This window comes from Lindgomyces ingoldianus (assembly GCF_010093535.1).
Source record: "Lindgomyces ingoldianus strain ATCC 200398 unplaced genomic scaffold BDR25scaffold_25, whole genome shotgun sequence".
Taxonomy (NCBI): domain Eukaryota; kingdom Fungi; phylum Ascomycota; class Dothideomycetes; order Pleosporales; family Lindgomycetaceae; genus Lindgomyces; species Lindgomyces ingoldianus.
This window is the reverse complement of record NW_022985186.1, coordinates 383,840-402,529: the sequence shown is the minus strand read 5'-3', so window position 1 is coordinate 402,529 and position 18,690 is coordinate 383,840. Positions and strand designations below refer to the sequence as shown.

The 18,690-nt window shown below is 37.2% G+C and overlaps 2 protein-coding genes across 2 annotated transcripts; one reads left to right on the top strand and one right to left on the bottom strand.

Annotated features, from left to right (window-relative positions):
- Positions 1–4,380: 4,380 nt before the first annotated feature.
- BDR25DRAFT_305035 (TPR-like protein) lies at positions 4,381–7,500 on the bottom strand (the record flags this gene model as incomplete). The annotated part of the gene is made up of 1 exon (XM_033690338.1): positions 4,381–7,500. The coding sequence occupies one exon, from the start codon at positions 7,498–7,500 to the stop codon at positions 4,381–4,383; it is 3,120 nt and encodes a 1,039-aa protein (XP_033545182.1).
- A 446-nt stretch (positions 7,501–7,946) lies between these two features.
- On the top strand, positions 7,947–9,989 carry BDR25DRAFT_335448 (uncharacterized protein; the record flags this gene model as incomplete). Its single annotated transcript, XM_033693015.1, has 4 exons — positions 7,947–8,014; positions 8,102–8,158; positions 8,300–8,334; positions 8,728–9,989. The coding sequence occupies 4 exons, from the start codon at positions 7,947–7,949 to the stop codon at positions 9,726–9,728; spliced, it is 1,161 nt and encodes a 386-aa protein (XP_033545181.1). The 3' UTR covers positions 9,729–9,989.
- Positions 9,990–18,690: the final 8,701 nt, after the last annotated feature.

The following is an 18,690-nucleotide window of genomic DNA, read 5'->3' as shown; positions in this document are numbered from 1 at the left end:
TTTCCCTTTTACTCTCTAAACCTTAACTCTATTAAACATATATAGTAGGCGCTAAGAAGGACACTTTATAGGCTGCACTTTAAAATAGCTACAATAGGCAACTTTGTAGAGAAGTAGGATTAGTTCTGTGCAGCATTAAAGAAGGCATAGTAGAAAATACTTAATTCTCTAATTAAGAAGCTTATCTTTTTAATGCTGCGCTGTCTATAAGCTCTGCAATAAGCGCATAGCTACTAGACAAAGTATTAGAATAATGCAATTAAAATAAGCTATTAATTATGCTTATGCAACTATTTAGAGTGGCTATATAATTAATTAAATAGAGGGGGCAGATGTTTAGTAGGGCTCGCTAAATGCTGCCCGGAACAGACTTTTGTCCTAGTACTGTAATTTAATATAATAGTATATAAAAATTATAACTTAACCTAAATTAAATATATCTTAGACTTAAACATAGTTAAATAAATAATTAATGTAATATTATTAATAACGCTGTTACTAGTAAAAGTAAGTTTTCTAATATAATGTAACAGCGTAGGCATAACAATAGGTCTAAATCTAGTATAAATCTACTTAGAGGCATATAGGAGTACGTAGGGACTTAGTAACCTAGAAATATCATTAACACTTATAGGCCTTGTACAAAGGATATTAGAAAACTACTAACCTAGCTAAGCGGAGAGGTGCGACTAAATACTTAAGGGGAATAGGGGTACTGCAGCGGTCAGGGCCGGGTCGGAGCCGATACGAGGAACCTTTGGATACAAGGTTCGCTCAGTAACCTTGAATGGAACAATTCAAGCGAATCGTTACAAGATAAGGCCATACTAGCCCGTTCTAGAACATCTAGCCTTATATTTGCGGCTTATAATCCAGCTGTTAAAACATCTATAACTTTAAAACCTATACAGAACATATTTACTAAATGTAAATGACTATAAAATAACATTAGCTTAACTCTAGAGGTGTTACAAATAATAATTCAATTAGAACCCTAGATATCGCTACTCTCTTTAATAGGATAACTCCTGCGTTGACCGAAGACGCCTAGAGCTAAGTGAGTCTATATAGGACAATGACGATCTTGGCTATGAAGCCTATCACAACCTAGATACATAACCTGTCTTAGAATGCTTAGCCATCTCTCGCAGAGCAGGATATTGTAACGGCGCAGGGAAGACAACAGGTCTGAATGCGGTGTGAATCCACTCAGAGGCGTATGGGAGTGCGTGGGGACTAAGAAACCTGGGAGTTCCATTGACACCTATAGGCCTTGTACAAGAGGATATCAGAAAACTACTAAGCTAGCTAAGGGGAGAGGTGCGACTAAATACTTAGGGGAATAGGGGGTACAGCAGGGGCCAGGGCAAGATCGAGGCAGATACGAGGAACCTTCGGATTTCGGTTCGTCGGGTAAACTTTGAATGGAACGATTCATGCGAATCGTTACAGATATCAACTCTGCACAGAGCTGAAATTAAAGAACCCCAGAGCAACTTAAAGTATATAGTCTATGAAAATTGCTGTTTAAGCAATTTGGTAGTATTACATATCACTTATCTATTGCTATTTATTTCTATTGATCCACCTAGTAAACAGTCTTTGTACTTTCCACCACGCAACAGCCCCCGCATCTGTATGAAAGCTACGACGCTTTTTTCCTCGCTCATACTCCTGAAAGCATTCCATTGGGCTTCTGCGTCATCCACGGTGGCCACCCAACTTTTCTGTGTGGCAAAGATCACATTTTCAGTTGAGAGCATCGTCGAGGCTCAATAACTATCAAAACTGACATGAGACCTACACAGACGCCTGCAGTTGCCCTCAAAAAGATATCTCAAAGAACTTCTTAGTATCCTCTCCCCAGTCTTCAATTTATCTCAACTTTGTGCTGCTTCTTCATCAAAGTTCCTATTCGCCCAGCCACTCACGAGTAGCAGACATTGGAAAGCTATCAATACCTAGGCTTTGGCCATACAGTGTACAGCGATCTAAAAATATTTCAAGGAAGTGCAATCTATCAGTTCCGAACATGCGTGTTGCGATTCGCGATGTAATGGGAAAAGTGGAGTTAAATTTACATGACCTTCGTACACTTGTCGTCAATAATATGCGCCTTGATTGATGATAGCATCTTCACCTGTGTCGTGAAGTCGAATACCTGTTCTACTTTGACCCTTGATACTATGGGCGATTCCAGTTGTTCGAAGTCTAGCCGCGTTTTCTTAAGTATAGATTTTACTACAAGTGTATGTCTTGCATGAGCTGAGAAGGGGTCATATGGTAAGCGAGTCGACAAGGTAGTGAGATCCAAACAAAGTGGATTGTACAAGTGTATTGTAAGGTCTAAGGAGCTCGAGAGAGCTCTGGGCTGACTATATACTGTACGAGAAAGGAACTAGTCCTAATGAGTGAATAGTGCAGTACGTGGGTATGGTATCGCGTGAAACACGTGCGACAGTATGTTCTCATTCTTGTTCAATTTCCGTCAGGGAGCATTTGATATTAAAACTACCCTTTGCACATACGCATTACAGCAGCGCTAAATGACTCCGTGTACACTCGAAGGCTTGTAACTAGGGCCTCTTTACAATATAGTCGAGCCGGATCCGAATCACCTCCAGATCATTGCACTTAACTAATAACGTGTTTCCCTGCCATATTTGAAGGCGTACGCCTGCTACTACATCGCCAGCACATGACCAGAGGCACTATTGTGCAGAGAAAGTGCCGGTTACCCTTAGGAAGGTGCAATCTTGGTACGATTCTCCCTCAAAATTCTCAATCCCTTCACTTCCGAGGGGGTCGGAACGTTCGAGGCATAGAACAAGTGTACGATAATGCTTTGTTCTCTCTTTCGTGCTATACTTTGTCATTCTTCGACTTTTTCCTTCATGTTCGATCCTTTGCTTTGGGCAGTTAGTTCCGTCCAAGTGTGTGTTGCGGCTACTAACTTAGTTACAGATCTGCTTCCCTTGACGCCATTGCCACACATGTTGTTTGAGTCATTTTCTCACAGAGAAGTCACGATGAAAGCAGCTCTGAAGCAAAAAGGGCGCCACCTCCCCATCCCCCTTTCTCTCCTTTGCCACATTGTAAAAGCTCCGACTCACATCTAATGACGACTTACACATTCTCACAAGTCCGGCATTTGAATTTAGTTGGCCTGCGCTGTTAAGGACCTATGGATTCATGCACCTCGTTGAACAACCACACATATACCGACAGTCTAGGAAGAAGCGCTTGGTAGCTACTGGTATGGAATTAAGTACTAATTAGCAAGGTAGGCTGATAGCAGGTTAAATAGAAGTCTGCATCAAATGAAAGTAGTAAGAGGAGCTCTATGGTATAAAAGCGGGCGAGTAAAGACGGGGTTTTGATGGAGGGCAAATGAATGTACGCGCTGGGCTTCTCTGGGTGCAGACGAGGCGGTCATTATTTTAGCGAGACGGCTATGGCGTAGAAAGCGTTGACAATATACTGAGAGGGTGAATGTGGGTCTATTTTAGGGATAGTGAGGCACAACCAAAACCCTGAACGAGCACAAGACAATTCCCAAGCTATACTAAGACAAAGTCTAGGTGTAAGTCTGGGTACTTCTATATACTAATAACTTGCTGGGAAAGGCGACTAGCGCGGCTTGGTTCGTATTAAAGCCGAGTTTCGGTTGGAAACATCTGTTCGGCTGGGGGGGTCGAGACCAGGTCGGATGAAACCACGCGAAGTCCTTGCAAAGGCTACCTGGTAGGGATGCTTGGGGGGTTACAAGGATCTAGGAAGCATAAAACTAGACAGCATTGGGCGGTACAGGAGCTTAGCTAATAAGATTGCAAGGGTGAAACTTGGCATTTCAAGTGCAAATGACTTCAAAAGCCGTGATAGAAAGTCTCTAGAAAGTGAGCCAAAAGTCCCCGGACATAGAGCTACTCTGGTAATCTGAAGAGCTATTCCCCGTTACCATGTTACCGAGGACATGTCGCTTTGTTTTCTAGACTTCACGACACATGTTTCAATCGTCAAGTCAGGAGTAAGTTAACGTTAAGAGCAGAGGAAAGATATCGACTCGATATCTCTGGAGCAACCATAACAAGCCACCTTCGGCAGATTGCTGAAGATACCCGGGACGCGGAAAGCCTTGTTAGCTTCTTCCAGTGCCTCGGCTAGATCCGGCCACGAGATGATGAAGCACTCTAGTGACCCGAACCTACCCGGCCTAGATACCTTGCGCAGTTGTGGGGTGGCGGATCCAGCCTCGCGGATGCAGCCCAAAAATCCGCATCACTACAACAGGAAAGCGCAACCGGTCCCATTGAACTCCCGCATAAACCTCGCACTCGTATTATGCTTAATGAAAGATGGAAATACGCATGAAAGGCTGTTCTAGGATACCGTCTTCTTTCGAGCCTCAGCGGCCTGCATCTCAAGGTCCTCAGATTCCATTAACCGTCCTTGCTTCTTATACGTAGCTGCCAGGTGCTCCATGCTAGCAAGCGAATGGTGATGCTCCATACCTAGCACTCTGATCCGGATCGCTAATACTTGTAACCCAAGCTCCTCGGCCTTGCTCAACTGCTCATTATCAAGATAAATCGATGCCAGATTGGTCATGCTGGTCAATGTATGATGATGTTCTGGGCCTAGGACCTTTTTGCGCAACTCCATCACCTGCAAACCAAGCTCCTCTGCCTCCGTCAATCGGCCTTGACTATAGTATGTCGATGAGAGATGAGCCATGCTCGTCAAAGTTGAGAAGTGCTCCGGGCCCAGCAGGGCCTTGCGGGCCGCTACTACTTGCGCCTGGAGCGCTTCGGCTTCGTCTAATCGGCCTTGATTGTGGTAGCTAACTCCTAGGTTGCTCATACCGCTAAGCGTTTGCGGATGATTTTTTCCTAACACTCTTATACGAACATTCATTACGTGGACTAGCAACTCTTCGGCGTCTTTGTACCGGCCCTGATTGTTATACGTGTGTGCTAGGTTGCCAACACTAAGGAGAGTGTCAGGATGCTCGATACCGAGCACCTTCTTGCGCGCGCTTATTACCTGCTTGCCAAGCTCTTCAGCCTTCTTCCACCAACCTTGACAGTTGCACAGATACACCAAATTGCTCATGCTAACGAGAGTGTCCGGGTGTTCGTCGCCGAGAACGCGCGTCCGAAGTTCCATTGTTTGCAGCTCGAGCTCTTCTGCTTCCTTCCACTGCGACAGATCGCTACACGTCATGGCCAGGTGGCTCATGGTAGTCAGTGTCTCAGGATCCTCTTCGCCGAGGACCCGCTTCTGAGCCTCTACCGCCCTTAGCCCGAGTACCTTGGACTCTTGGAACCGGCTTTGTGCATGGTATGTCAAAGCCAGCTTCGCGATGCTCTTTAGCGTGTCTGGATGCTCCACTCCAAGCACATTTGTCCGAAACTTCATCACTTCCCGAAAAAAAGTCTCTGCCTCGTCGAACTGGCCGTCGCTGTAATAACACATTGCAATTTTCCATTCCAAGTCGACCCTCTTGGCATCGTCCTTTGCAATGAGCTTCGACTCCAAGGCATAACGTGCGTGAGGAAGATACATTCTCCACACGGCCCTGTTCGTGTGTGCGTGGCCCGGAAATACCTCTTCTAATCGCGCGACGGCTCTGCGAGTCCACTCAGCAAGCACTCCTTCATTCCGAAGCCAGTTCCGAACTGTGAGGTGCACAAGTCGATGTAAGTCAAGTGCCAAGTCTTCTGAGCGTCTGGTGATGAATGAGTAGGCGCTCAGTGTCCCAATTGAATCCATCTCCTTCTTTCGCGATGGCCCTGGTGGAAGGAGAAGCTGAGGAACGTCTTTATGGTTAATGCAAGCCATGAAAGACATGTATTCTGCTGCAAGAGGGTCGTGTTGTTGAATTTGCCGGAATGAGATCAGCCAGGTCGTGGCCACTGGGTTTTTCATGTCGGAATATCTCGCATCATCCTCGAATTCTTCGGTGAGGAGCTCAATAGCCTCTTGCTCTTGGCAACCCACGAGCACCAGATAATCCGCCAGGCTAATCCCATTCTCGTTGATGTATGCGGCTGCCTGAGCGATAGCCAGTGGGAGATAGGTAAGCCATGCAAGCATCGCTTTCGTATCCGCAGGTCTGGAATCAACAAGATCCTTGTGTATTAAAAGGTTCCGCAGCATCCGTGTAGCTGTGTCTTCAGTCATCTGAGGCACTTCAATCACATTCTGCTGGGCGAGCTTCACCGCGGCCTTCCTGTCTCGCGTCGTGAATATGACCCGTCCATTCTTGCTCCGGGGAATGTAATCGATCAACCGGGTAGATTGATGAGCTGCGGAGTTTGGTTTGTCGATCCACATGTTGATATCGTCGGCGTTATCAAAGACCAAGACCCAATGGCCTGCGCCGTCTCTACTTAGGAAGTCCTGCACAACTTTTTTAATGTCCGTGTCTTCGCCCCCCAAACTTCGAATTCCAAATTGCCGAGCAACAACATGGTATCCTTGATCCAGACTCTCCATGCTAGTAGCTTGAATCCAAATGGCCGAGAAATGCTCGTGCTTCTCCCTAAGACGATAGAGGAACTCCAGCACAAGCTGCGTCTTACCCACTCCTCCGAGACCAGAGATTGCAGTTTTGGTGAATTGATTGTTAGTGAAGAGCATGTTTTGAAGTTCGGCAAGCTCAGACTCACGATCGGTGAAACGAATATTTCTTTCAAACGGCACAAGCCACTGACTGAGTGGGTGCTGGAGGTCTGGATTCTTGTCGGTAATGGGTTTTTTTGAATGCATCTCGATCTCAGATTGGAGGCGACGAAGCGCGTGGTGTTCTCCTTCGCCATAGATTGCCGGCATGTGGACGCCGAAAATGCCAAGCAGAGAATACACCTTATCTTCCTCGAGTGTGGTCTCTCTATTTGTCCTCCAGGACATCCTCTCGTCAACAGTAAAGTAAGAAAGAGGATTTCCTCGAAGAGCGGAGATGGGGATTCTCGTAATTTCGGAAATTTGTTTTTCCAACGATTTCTTAGAACCAAGGAGTTTTCCTTCACGAGAAAAGAATTCAACCGAAGGAGGAGCAAGAAGCTCTTGAAGAGTCCAGCCTCGAGTGAACCACCGGCTCTGTCGTAGTTGGGAGTCTCTATAGTCTAAATCGTTATTTCCCAAGTGAATAGAAACGTCGGTAAGAAGCACGTAGCATTTAGTCGAGCGCTGATACCAGCTAAACATGGAATTGATAGCTTCGCTCAGTTCAGCGCTGCTTGACTTGTCGATGCAGCAAGTATCAACCCAGAAATATTGCAATCCGTCCTTTTTCGCCTGGTCGCCGCAGAAGAGGAGTTTGTCGAAGGCCGGACCGCCGGGGATAGATTTAGGTGTTGTACAATTGATGACGTCTTGAAACGTGGCCTCGTGATGACTCCGCCAAGTGTGGGACAAGGTTGCGTAATTGGGCACGTCGCGCTCTACAAAGTAGATCAAGCTGAAGCTTCCATCGTCGTTTATTCGCAAAAAGCGCATTTTCTGATTTGATTTGATTTATCAAGTTTCGAGGGCAATGATAGGACTACTCGAAGGTTGGTACACGAGGTCAAGCTCTGACTCATGTACTTTCTCCCATGAGATACAGGCTGTTTATGTGGGCAAAAACTCGAGCAGTTACGGCGGGATTGGGGCGTTAGGCAGCCACCAACGTACTTGCAATGGAAAGAGGCAACAGAGCCGTTCAAACTGACAGCTTCGGGATAATTTTCCGACACACTTGGCGCCTCGTTCGGCTATCCATACATGTCTTTATGATTCATTGCTGTTGCACCTCGTATCGCATCGGCACTTGTTGCAATGCGAGCCGCCATGAACCCCCTTCCATGTGCGGGTTTGTAGGGTGAGCCACCGCAAAGACTTAATTTGTATCGAAAAAGGATGGTTTGTATGGAACCACATAGATATGCGTTACAAACCCGCTCATGGGAGGAGGGTGTAGACCAAACCATACTGTTGCTCCGGGGTCGAGGAAACAGTATATGAATGGGCGGTAGGGCTTCAGAACTGAATGGTTCTGGCTGCTTAGCGGGGAACGGACCTCCCACCCACCAATCCGGGGCGACCGTCGATTGCTCAGCCGACGAGCTGTCTGCTCCCCCACACAAATTCCCGCCTCTATTCTCCCAATCCTGGAGTTCGTTATAGACTGTTGAAAAAGTTTAGAGGAAGCTATCCGTACTAAAAAGTGAGCAGGTTAAGGCTAGACAAGCTGTCTAAAAAGGGTTATGGTCGAGGCTTACAACTTCCTATCGAGCTTCCTCCTATACAATCTGAGGTCGTGGGTGCCGAATTTATCGCGCGCTTCTCAGTGTAGCGCCGGCACGCACGCACCCGATCACCCCGCACCCGCGAAGTCCACTTCCCAAAGCACGAGAGATAGTAGGATGTTCTCGCAAGTTGTAGATATATGCAAATAGTTTGACAACAAACAATCCTGGTAATAATATCATTTCGATACAGTTTTGCAGCTTCAGAAGTAGTAGGTGCGAGTTTCTTGAAGGTGGCGCCACGCCGGTCGGGACGTTCCGTGATTGACGGCCACAGGAGCTTGTTTCCACAATTTCAACGCGATTAGATATTGATAGCTTCTTTTTGCCTCATCCATCTCCACGCCATCCCAAATTAGTACCTCCATGATCATGAAAGTGTTCGAAGCCCTCAACAAGGTTAGCTTACACCCTCTCTTCTGACAATTCTAACTAGTTGTGTATCTTCAGCTGGTCTCAACCACACAAGCAACATCTCACTCCTTCAACCCGCTCTCGCTCCTGCCCGGGCTGTTCACCCTGACCCCTCTCACGACTATCGCCCAGCGCACCGCCCTGCGTGGCACCTCTTCACTTGACCCTCTCGTTCTCGCTCCCGGCCTGCATCTCCAGCCCACAGCCAATGACCTCCACAAGGGAGAGTACCCAGCTTGTGCCGCCCTCACATCAGGCTACGTCTTCCGCGTCGAGAACCCAGCGACCGTATATTTCCTCCAGTGCGTCGGCCGCACAGGCTGCCTAACTGATCTTAAGGTTTCGGCCCAGGCTTCGTTGTCGCGCTACTTGCCGAGCCGTGATGAGGCGCTGGCATCAGTTGGCTACTACGCCGCAGTTGGTTGTGGTCTCTTCGCTGCTCAGAGAGTCTATGCACTTGACGATATCTGGGGCTTGTTCTTTATCTCTAACCTGATGCTCACCCGCCTCATCAACTTTGTCGTGCTCCGTCGCCGCTCACAGCCAGGCTGGTTCGGTGCACCAGAACCAGGTGTCCAGGGCGACCTATTCATTCTCCTGTCGCAGGACCGCTGGGTGCGCATTCGCGGGCCAGTCGACGATCTCAAGGCCCTCACATCTGGGACGTGGTTAAGCGAGCCCACAACGCTCGACAGGTTCTTTGGCGCTGTAGCCAAGCTGCTCGTTTATGCGAACGTAGCTGTCGCGGGGAATGCGACCGACGCTGGCGTTTATACCATCGCGTCCATGTTGCTCGTCAATGGCGGGCTGATGGCGTTGGATAATCTTCGGATCCGGCGGTTAAATATGTATGGGAGGACGATGGAAGTTGTGGGTGAGCCGAAGAGGTACTCCAGGAGGAGAACTTTAGCGGAGCAGTTGATTAAAGAGTCGGGGAGGGATGATTGGGCCGTAGCGATGGGCTTGATTGTTAAGGATAAAGCGTCGACGGAGAAGGACGAGGGGACGAGGGTGATTATGTGAAGTTATTCTGCTGAAGTCAGGTTACAGAGTAGGGTGTTGACCCGAGAAACGCGTCAGAATGAGATTGCAATGAGTAAATTGTATCGCATGGTTAGAGCTGATTGATGGTGGAGGGCATGGAGGAGTCAATTAGGTAGTGAGAGACGACCTAGGTAGATTGAGGTGTAAGGTATCTAGAGCGAGAGAGAGATCAGAGGTAAATATATAGTAGCTAAAAGAGCGCTAGTCCTAAACAGGAGAAGGGTAAGAGGTGAAAGACCCACATTAACCCGCGTAGTGTCACGTGAACCAGTTTCACGTGCGACAAATTGAACCAGGTTATAGCTTGTTAAAGATTACCGCATTACTATTGTTTATCTATTATGTGCAAAAATTAGGAAATTTCTTAGCGTTCCTTAGATCTTTTTTTTCCTTACTAAAATTACATAGGAGATTATAATCTTAACAGAATTTCTAATATATTAATAAATCCTTCTTAAATATTGTTAGTAAGTTAAAGCCTTAAGTTTATATAGAGATACTGCTTTTAGCTTAATTTTTAAAGTAACAGGACAATAATAGGCCTAAAATAGAAGGCTAGAGCAGCTCTAGCTACCTAGACATGTTAAATTAACCTTAGTAGTAACCTACTAGCCTATTCTACGCGTGTAAGGGCACAGGGCCTATTAAGTAAGCGTAAGGAGACTGCTAGTAGTACTAAACTAAAGTTAGCACATTATAAGTTAACTTAATAGTAAAGGCAAAGTAAGAAAAGCTGTCACGATTGTGCACAAGTAAGGTTATAGAGCTTCACAGAGGTCTAGTTTAATTACTACGTAAGGTATTATAGTAGGTACAAGATGTTATGTAAGGAACAGAAAAGTTTAAAAGAAAATTAGTAATTAAATACTTAGCTTAAAAGTCTAAGCGCTTTAAGTATAAATTAAGCCTATTCTAAGTTTAGTTAGTGTTAAAGTAGTTTATGCTTAAGTTTATATCTATGTTATGTTATATTTATGTTAGACATGTACTAATAATACTCTAGTACACATCTAATACAGTTATGTCTAGGATCTAGGGAGGATACTGTAACAGTACCTCTTTCTTTTATTAAAAAAAGAATTCTTTACATTAGTAGTTCTAGCATTAAGTTGTCTTTATTAAGGTATAAGTTTAGTTTAGATAAGTATTAGGCATAAAATTAAGTTACTATAAAGTTTTTTTATAAAGCTTTTATAAGTTTTTATAACAGTTTATTATATCTAGTTTATTTTATAAAGTATTTATAAATATATTTTTTTTTATTAAACTAAATTTATTTAATGTTTTTTATAACATATTTTAGTTTATTATTTATAATAATAAGTTTAAGTAGTAGGTTTAGCTGTCTAAGTAGATAGTTAGATTTAAAGGCTACTTAGCGCAGTAATAATACATAGAACATAGGGTGTATCTTTATACTATTAAGTAGGATTAATTAGTAAGTATGTAATAAGACTATATAAGCTACTATAAAAAGGCTAAAGTTCTTCTAATTAAGTTTTTTTAATTATTAGTTTATTTAGATATTTCTAGCATTTAGCTAGACCTTCTTACTAGCTGCATACGCAGGGGTAGAGGTTTAAAATTAGTTTATGTACTCTTATTAAAAAGCTTAAGCCTATGTAAGCTTTTTATAAATATATTTAAATATATTTTAAATTTTATTAATAAGTTTATTTATATTTATTACTTATATAAATTAATAAGTTAGTTAAGGGGTATTTAAAAGTAGTATCTATAGTTTACTAAAAATAAGAATACTTATGTTAATTTAAATATTATGTTATTAGCTTTAAACTATGCTATAGCTAACTATTTTACCTAGTTATCTTACTAGTAGTTTATGTACACTTATAAAACTTATTTTATTATTGTGTTTATATTCTTAGTTTAGCTATTAGTCTCTAGGTAAAAAGCTATAGATAAATAAAAAATAATTTAGAGCTGTTTATAAAGTTTATTCTAGAAGGCTAAAACAAACTATGTACCTCTGTCTAATATAATTATGTTAGGCAGGCTATAGTAAACTTATATGTATTAGTAGAATAACTAGGCTATATTAGAGGCAGTTATAAAAAAATATAGTATTAAGTGTTAATACTTAGTTAAGTAATTAATAACTACTATAATATTTATATACTTTTTAAATAAAAGTAAGTTTATAATAAAATTAATTAATATATTTTTTTAAGCTTATTTAAGAATTAGAAGTAGTTTAAGTAAGCTATTATACTTTTTTTAAAAGGCTTTTACTTTACAGTAAGTATAGCAACATAATATGTATTAGCGTACAGTATAGAACATGCGGGGCTAGTAGTACTCTCTTTGTAGTAGGTTAAGAGTCTTTCCTCTGCCTAAGTATTTTTTAATAGGTAAGTTATGTATAATTTAAAGTAGTTTAATTCTTAGTTTATTAGAATTAAAAATTATAAGTTAGTTATAGTAATATAGCTTACTATTTTAGTTTTTATAGTTAGCTAGTGTTACTTTTTTTAACTAACTAGTACTATTTTAAAGTAAGTCTAAAGTTTCTTAGATAAATTTATTATTTAAATACTTATTAGTAATAATTTAATTAATTATTTAATCTATTTTATTTAAGTTAAAGTTTAAAAATAGCTTAAGTTAAAGTAAAGTTTAGTATTAAGCTTTTTACACTTTTTTTTAAGTAGAGATATTTTAGAATTACTTTATAAAAGCATCTAGTTTCTCTTTATTTTAACTAAAATAATAAGTAATCTTAAAATTAAAATAAAATAAGTATTTAAACTAATAAGCTTATTAGTAGCTAAGTTATTTTATAGTTGCAAAGTACTATAAGTTCTTATAGTTAAATAGGACCTATATTAGATGCGCTACACTTTTTAGTTTAGGTTGCTATTATTTAAAGCAGTATACTATAGTAAGTAATTTTTTATTATAAATTTTATAATTACTTTCTACAGGACTTATTTTTTTTAAAAAGTATGTAATAGGCTTAATAGTCCTATCTAGCTTAGTTTAGAAGAGAACTTCTACTACTACATAGTCTAAGGCATTAGCTTTTATAAGTATTAGTAGTTTAAAGTTAAAGTAGTAAAGTATTAAAGCTTTAGTAAAAGCTTTTTTTAGCTAGTTAAAAAACTATTAGTAATTTAAGTTAAAGTTAAATTAAACTTTTTTTTTAGTAAGTGTAATTATAAGGCTTTCTAGCTATAAAAAGTTATTAATAAATTATTAGTAAAAGTTAGTAAATTTTATAAAGGCTTAAATATTTTTTATATTTTTTAGGTATTACTAATCTAGCATAGTCTAAACTTTAATAGGGTCTATTTAGATGCTATTTATAAAGATTATATATTTTAAATACATAACCTTTAATTAGTAGAACTTGCATTTGTCTATGTTAAGTTATAGACCTGCTTCTTCTATAGCCTTTAGCACTAGGCGTACATGCTGTTTATGCTTTAAAAGGCTATTACTATAGATTAGAATATTATTAATATATATAGTGTAGAACATGTCTAGGTAGAGTTAAAGCAAGTTGTTTATAAAATATTAAAAAGTACTAGGCATATTAGCTAAGCTAAAGAGCATTACTAAGTACTTAAATAGTTTATATTAGGTCTAAAACACTATTAGCTACTTATTACCCTTTACTATTTTTAGCTTATTAAAAGCAGTAATAATATTTAACTTTATAAAATACTTTACTTTACTTAGTTAGCTTAAAGTTTTTTATAAAAAAAAAATTAAGTATTAGTTCTTAATAGTAATAGTGTTTAGTCTTTAGTAGTTAATGTAAAATTAAAGCCTACCTCTAGGTTTTTTTATAAATAGTATAAGTAACACTACTAGTAAAAAGCTAGCTTAAATAAACTTTTTTTTTAGGTTTTTATTAAGGTATTTTTAAAGCACTTTTAATTTATTTAGCAATATTTTATATAGTAGCTTATAACTAGGTTATTTACTAGGCTTAAAAGTTATCTAGTAATTATATAAACATTATATTAAAAGCTTATTAAACTTATTTTAAAAAAAAATATGTAACAAGTTATAGTAGTCTTAAAAGACTATTATTTTTAAGTTAGTGTATTTTTAAAAAGCTAAAGCTTAGTCTATATTAGAAATTATAACTATGTAGATTTTATAATCTAGTTATTAAGCTAGAGTTATAAATAAGGCAGGTTTTATATAGCAGATATTTATCTGCTGTTTAAGTCCTAGTTTATGTTTAAATTAAGTAAGTAAAGGTTTTTTAAAGGCTTGTTTTTTTTAAGTTTAAGTAGTTATTAAATTATTTTACATAGCCTATTTTAGTAAAAGGCCTAGCTTATTAGTGTTACTTAAGTAGTTTTTTTTTAAGTTATTAAAAAGTAAGTCTAAAAACTTTTTATATTAAGTGCTATTTAAGTATTATTTAAGTGTAAGCATAAGTATACATTTTAGCATTAAAAAAAGTTAAAGTTTAGAACTTACTTTTAGTAATTAAAGGCAACCTTATGCTAATATAGCTATAGTTGTTTTAGAATTAGGTTATAACATTTTATATTTATTACATAGAGCTTAATTTGCTTCTTATAGTGTTAGTAGGTAATTATAATAGTTATAGTATAAAAAATAAAACTTTTTTTAAGTTATTTTTTATTAAATCTAGTTAGGTAAATTATTTAAGTAAGTAGTGTTAATTAAAGATTTAGTTTACACGCTAGTTCTTTATTAATATAACCTATGCTATTTACTTTTAAGTTAATAAAAGCTTATATTAAAACTAATATAGTTTTTTATTATAAACATATAAAAATATTAACTTAGTACTTTTAGTTATTAGTAGAGGACTTAGCTTATAGGTTAGTAGAGATCTAGTGTTAAATTAGTTCTAGAGGGTAACTTAGCCCTAAAACAAGCCTTTTTACAGGCTCCTACTACTATAGCTGCAGCTACATTAAGAGTAGTAAAAAAAATTAAGGCTTAAATATAAGTTAAAGCTTTTATAAAAATAAGATTAAAATAGTAAAAATCTTTAATAAGTGCTAGCAGCACTACTTACATAAACTTAAAAAAAAGGAATAAAGTAGTTTTAAAAAATATAACTATACTTACTATACTTAAAGTATTAACTTTTTTTTTTATAATTTTTATGCTTTTTAGAACTAACTAAAGCATAATTTAAATTAATTTTTATTATATTAAGGTCTTTATTTATAACTGCGCTAGTTTAAGGGTGTATTAGAGCTTATATAGAGAGGAACCTTATGTTATTATTATAGGTAGTAATTAGGTTTGCATATATGTTAAGGTTGTTTAAAAGGGGTTCTTCTACTATAGCATATTACAGTTTAGTTAAGAGGGAGTTATATAAAGCTATAATTAGACTTATCTTATTTAGGCCTATATTAGATGTAAGTTAGTAGAACTTAGTAAAGTGTAAAGTAAAGCTTTTTTTTTATTATTATAAAGTGTTTAGGTAACTTAAAGCTGTTAACTTTTTATTTAAGTTTTTATAAGTTACTTATAAAAACACTATAAATTAATCTAAGTTAATAATATTTTTATTTATTAGTAAGTTAATTAAGGCTGTTATATTATAATTAAGTTAAGAGTAGGCATATAGTAACTAAAAGTGTTTAAAAAGAAATTAGTTTACATTTTCTTTAAGTTTATATTAAAGCTTATATAAAAAAAAAGTAGGTTTTTCTATTTTTTATTAAATAGTAAGGGATTAAGAAGTTAGTTAGATTTTATTACTAAGTTAGAAAAGTTATAAGTTATAAGTAGTGTTAGGTAAAAAAAAGTTAAGCTATTTCTAGACTTCTAAGTAGGCTTTAAGGCTAGTAAGTTCTTAGTTTTTACTACTAAAATAAAAGTTAAAGTAGAAATAAACTACTTAATAATATAAAGCTGTTTTTTAAAGTTCTTTTAAAAAGCTTTAAAGCTTATAACATAGTAGCTTTTTTATAAAGTAAGCGCTTTTTAAAAGGCTTTTTAGCTTACTTTAATAGCTTAAAGTTATGTAAGTACTAAGCTTATTAAATTAGATTTAGAGGCTATTCTTAGCTAAGGTTTTAACACAACATAATGTTATAATTATGCATAAGTAAGGTTATAGAGCTTTACAGAGGTCTAGTTTAATTACTATATAAAGTATTATAGTAAGTATAAGATGTTATGTAAGAAATAAAAAAGTTTAAAAAAAAATTAGTAATTAAATACTTAGCTTAGAAGTCTAAGCGCTTTAGATATAAATTAAGCCTGTTTTAAGTTTAGTTAGTGTTAAAGTAGTTTATGCTTAAGTTTATGTCTGTGTTATGTTATGTTTGTGTTAGACGTGCACTAATAATACTCTAGTACGCGTCTAATATAGTTATGTCTGGGATCCGGGGAGGATACCGTGACAAAAGCTTACTATATTCTAGCGCCTACTAAGAGCAAGCCTGCACCCTAGAAATTAGTAAAAGCAACTAAATAATCTACTTCTTCTGCTCTAGCTTAGTAAGAAGCTGTTTCTATAGTTCTTACCTATTACTCTAAGCCTAATACCTTATCTAATATACTTAAGGATAACCTTTTTTTGCTGCTAAAAAGCTTCTCTCTAACTTTTATCTTATTTTAGCCTACTCCTGCTCCTGCAGCTGCTAGAGAGTCTTCCCTCTTTAATTAAATAGTAGAGTTTAATGTTACTATATAATATTTAGTGCGCGTAAATAGTAATAAGGCTAATAGTAGGCTAGTAAATAAAGTTGTTTCTTAGGCATTTTTCTTACTCTTATAAGTAAAAAATTAGGTTAATACTATAATTAAAGGCTCTTTTATATAAGAGCATGTAAAGGCTTAAGATTTCTATATTACCTTATACGCTGTTTAATATAGGGCTAACAAGCAGGAGGCTAGCTAGTAGCTCTAAATAATAGAGAACTTTAGGCTTAGTAAAAAACAGAGGCTGTTCTCTAGCATTAAACACTATATAAGGCGCCTTAAAGGCGCAGATAGGGTAGATATTAAAGTAGAAGTAAAGCTTATATGTAAGGTAATAATAAAGGCCTTTCTATATAACTAGTTAGTAAATAAGCCTTTATCTAATCTTTTTATTACTTTAGGCTATAGAGAAAAGTTGCCCTAGCGCATATAGCAGCTATTAAATAAGAATTATACTTATTAAAAAATCTAAAATCTTACTACTAGTATTAATAGCTAAAGTTAGATCTCTTATATGTAAAAGTGCTAGGTATTAACCTATAATAACTTTAAGCACTTTTACTATATTTACTAGGCTACCTATAAGCACTTTACTGTAAAAGATGCTAATTTAGAGTTATAGGCTTAAGTAATTTTTAAAGGCTAAGCATATGTAAATTAGCTACTAATAAAGCTTATATAATACTAGTAAACTTTAATAAGAAACTAGCTAAAGGTAAACCTACATAATAAGTAAAAAAAGAAGCGTTATAGCTTCTTATTATCCTTAAGTAATAAAGATAAGCTTAGAAAGATAATAAAAGTAGCTAAAAAACATAGAATCTAAGAAAGACTATAAGCTATAAAAAAAGCAGCTAACAAACAGCAAAAGGCTTAAAAGATAAAAAAGTAAGCTTTTTAATAGCAGCAGCTTTAGCAGCAGTTTTAATTAACTAACTATAATATGTTAGGTCTAAGAAATCTGCTGTTTCTATTCTTAAACATACCTTATCTACTTTTTACTTCTTTAACAGCTACTCTCTGCTTAGAGACTTTTAAACAACTTATACCTATTCTAAGCTTAAGCTCTATTACTAGCAGTAGAAAGAATAACTTATAGGTGTTAGTAAAAGAGTTTTTTAACTAGCTTATTAAACAACAACTAGTTAAAAATTATAAGAACTATATATAAGTAAGAGATATAGTAATAAAGCAGAAGTAAATGTTAAAAGATCTTAAAAAGATGTTAATTTCTTAGAGCAAATTATATATAGTAGCAGTAAGAGCTCTATTTAGGTTAAAAGATAAGATAGTATGTTATTTTTATAATAAGCTTTATTAATTTAAACTTAAATATTAAACTACTTAAAAACTATTAAATATCTATAAAGTAATAAAGCAAAGATTAAGTGCTAAGAAGAGAATTTAATAAACTTAGAATTCTAACAGACATAGGGTTTTTAGTAGCTAAATAAGGTTAATTAAAGTTTAATGTCTTATTATTCTATAACCTAATATCTTTATAGTTTCTGTTATCCTAGAAATCCTTATTATAACCCTATTAAGCGCTAATTTTAGCTCTTACCTAATTAAGCTCCTCTAGCTCTATATATAACCCTCTAGCAGTGTATGTAAAGTGTTTTTTAGTAAAATAATTACACTTACTGCTTCTAATTATGTTCTTAAGAAACAGGCTAAAGCTTATATACTACTACTAATAGTATAGATAGTTTCTTTTAATCTATACTTTTAATACTCTAAATGTCCGTACGCAGCAGCAGCGTCGCGGCCTGGATACAAGCGATCGCGCACGAGCAGGATCACGTATCTATGTCACATAATGCTTGTGCGCGAACCTCTGTGCGCAAACATCTAGATATCCCCCCTTTTCCTCTGTACAGAGGAAAGACAAGAGTAATAGAACTAGAAACATGTTACCCTTACCTTACCTACTTTGTACACTATGCACACTGTACACTACTCTTACTCTTGCTACTTAAGTGCTAATACTATAAGCAGCTAGCTGTTAGAGCCTATTTAACATTAATTAGTAGTTAATTTAATTAACTATAAATTAGTAAGAGTAATAATAAAGTGTTACAGTCTACAGTTGGACCAGCGTAACTCCACCAGCAGTGCTCCACAATCTAGCTGGATTGGGACAGGGCTCGCTTACGGACCAGTCGGAACACACGGAAGCAGCACAGCTGCCCGCGGTAATAGAGGAGTGCATCGTCTAGTAAGACGACAGGCCACGAGTTTAGGGAGCTTATAGAGCTCGCCTTAG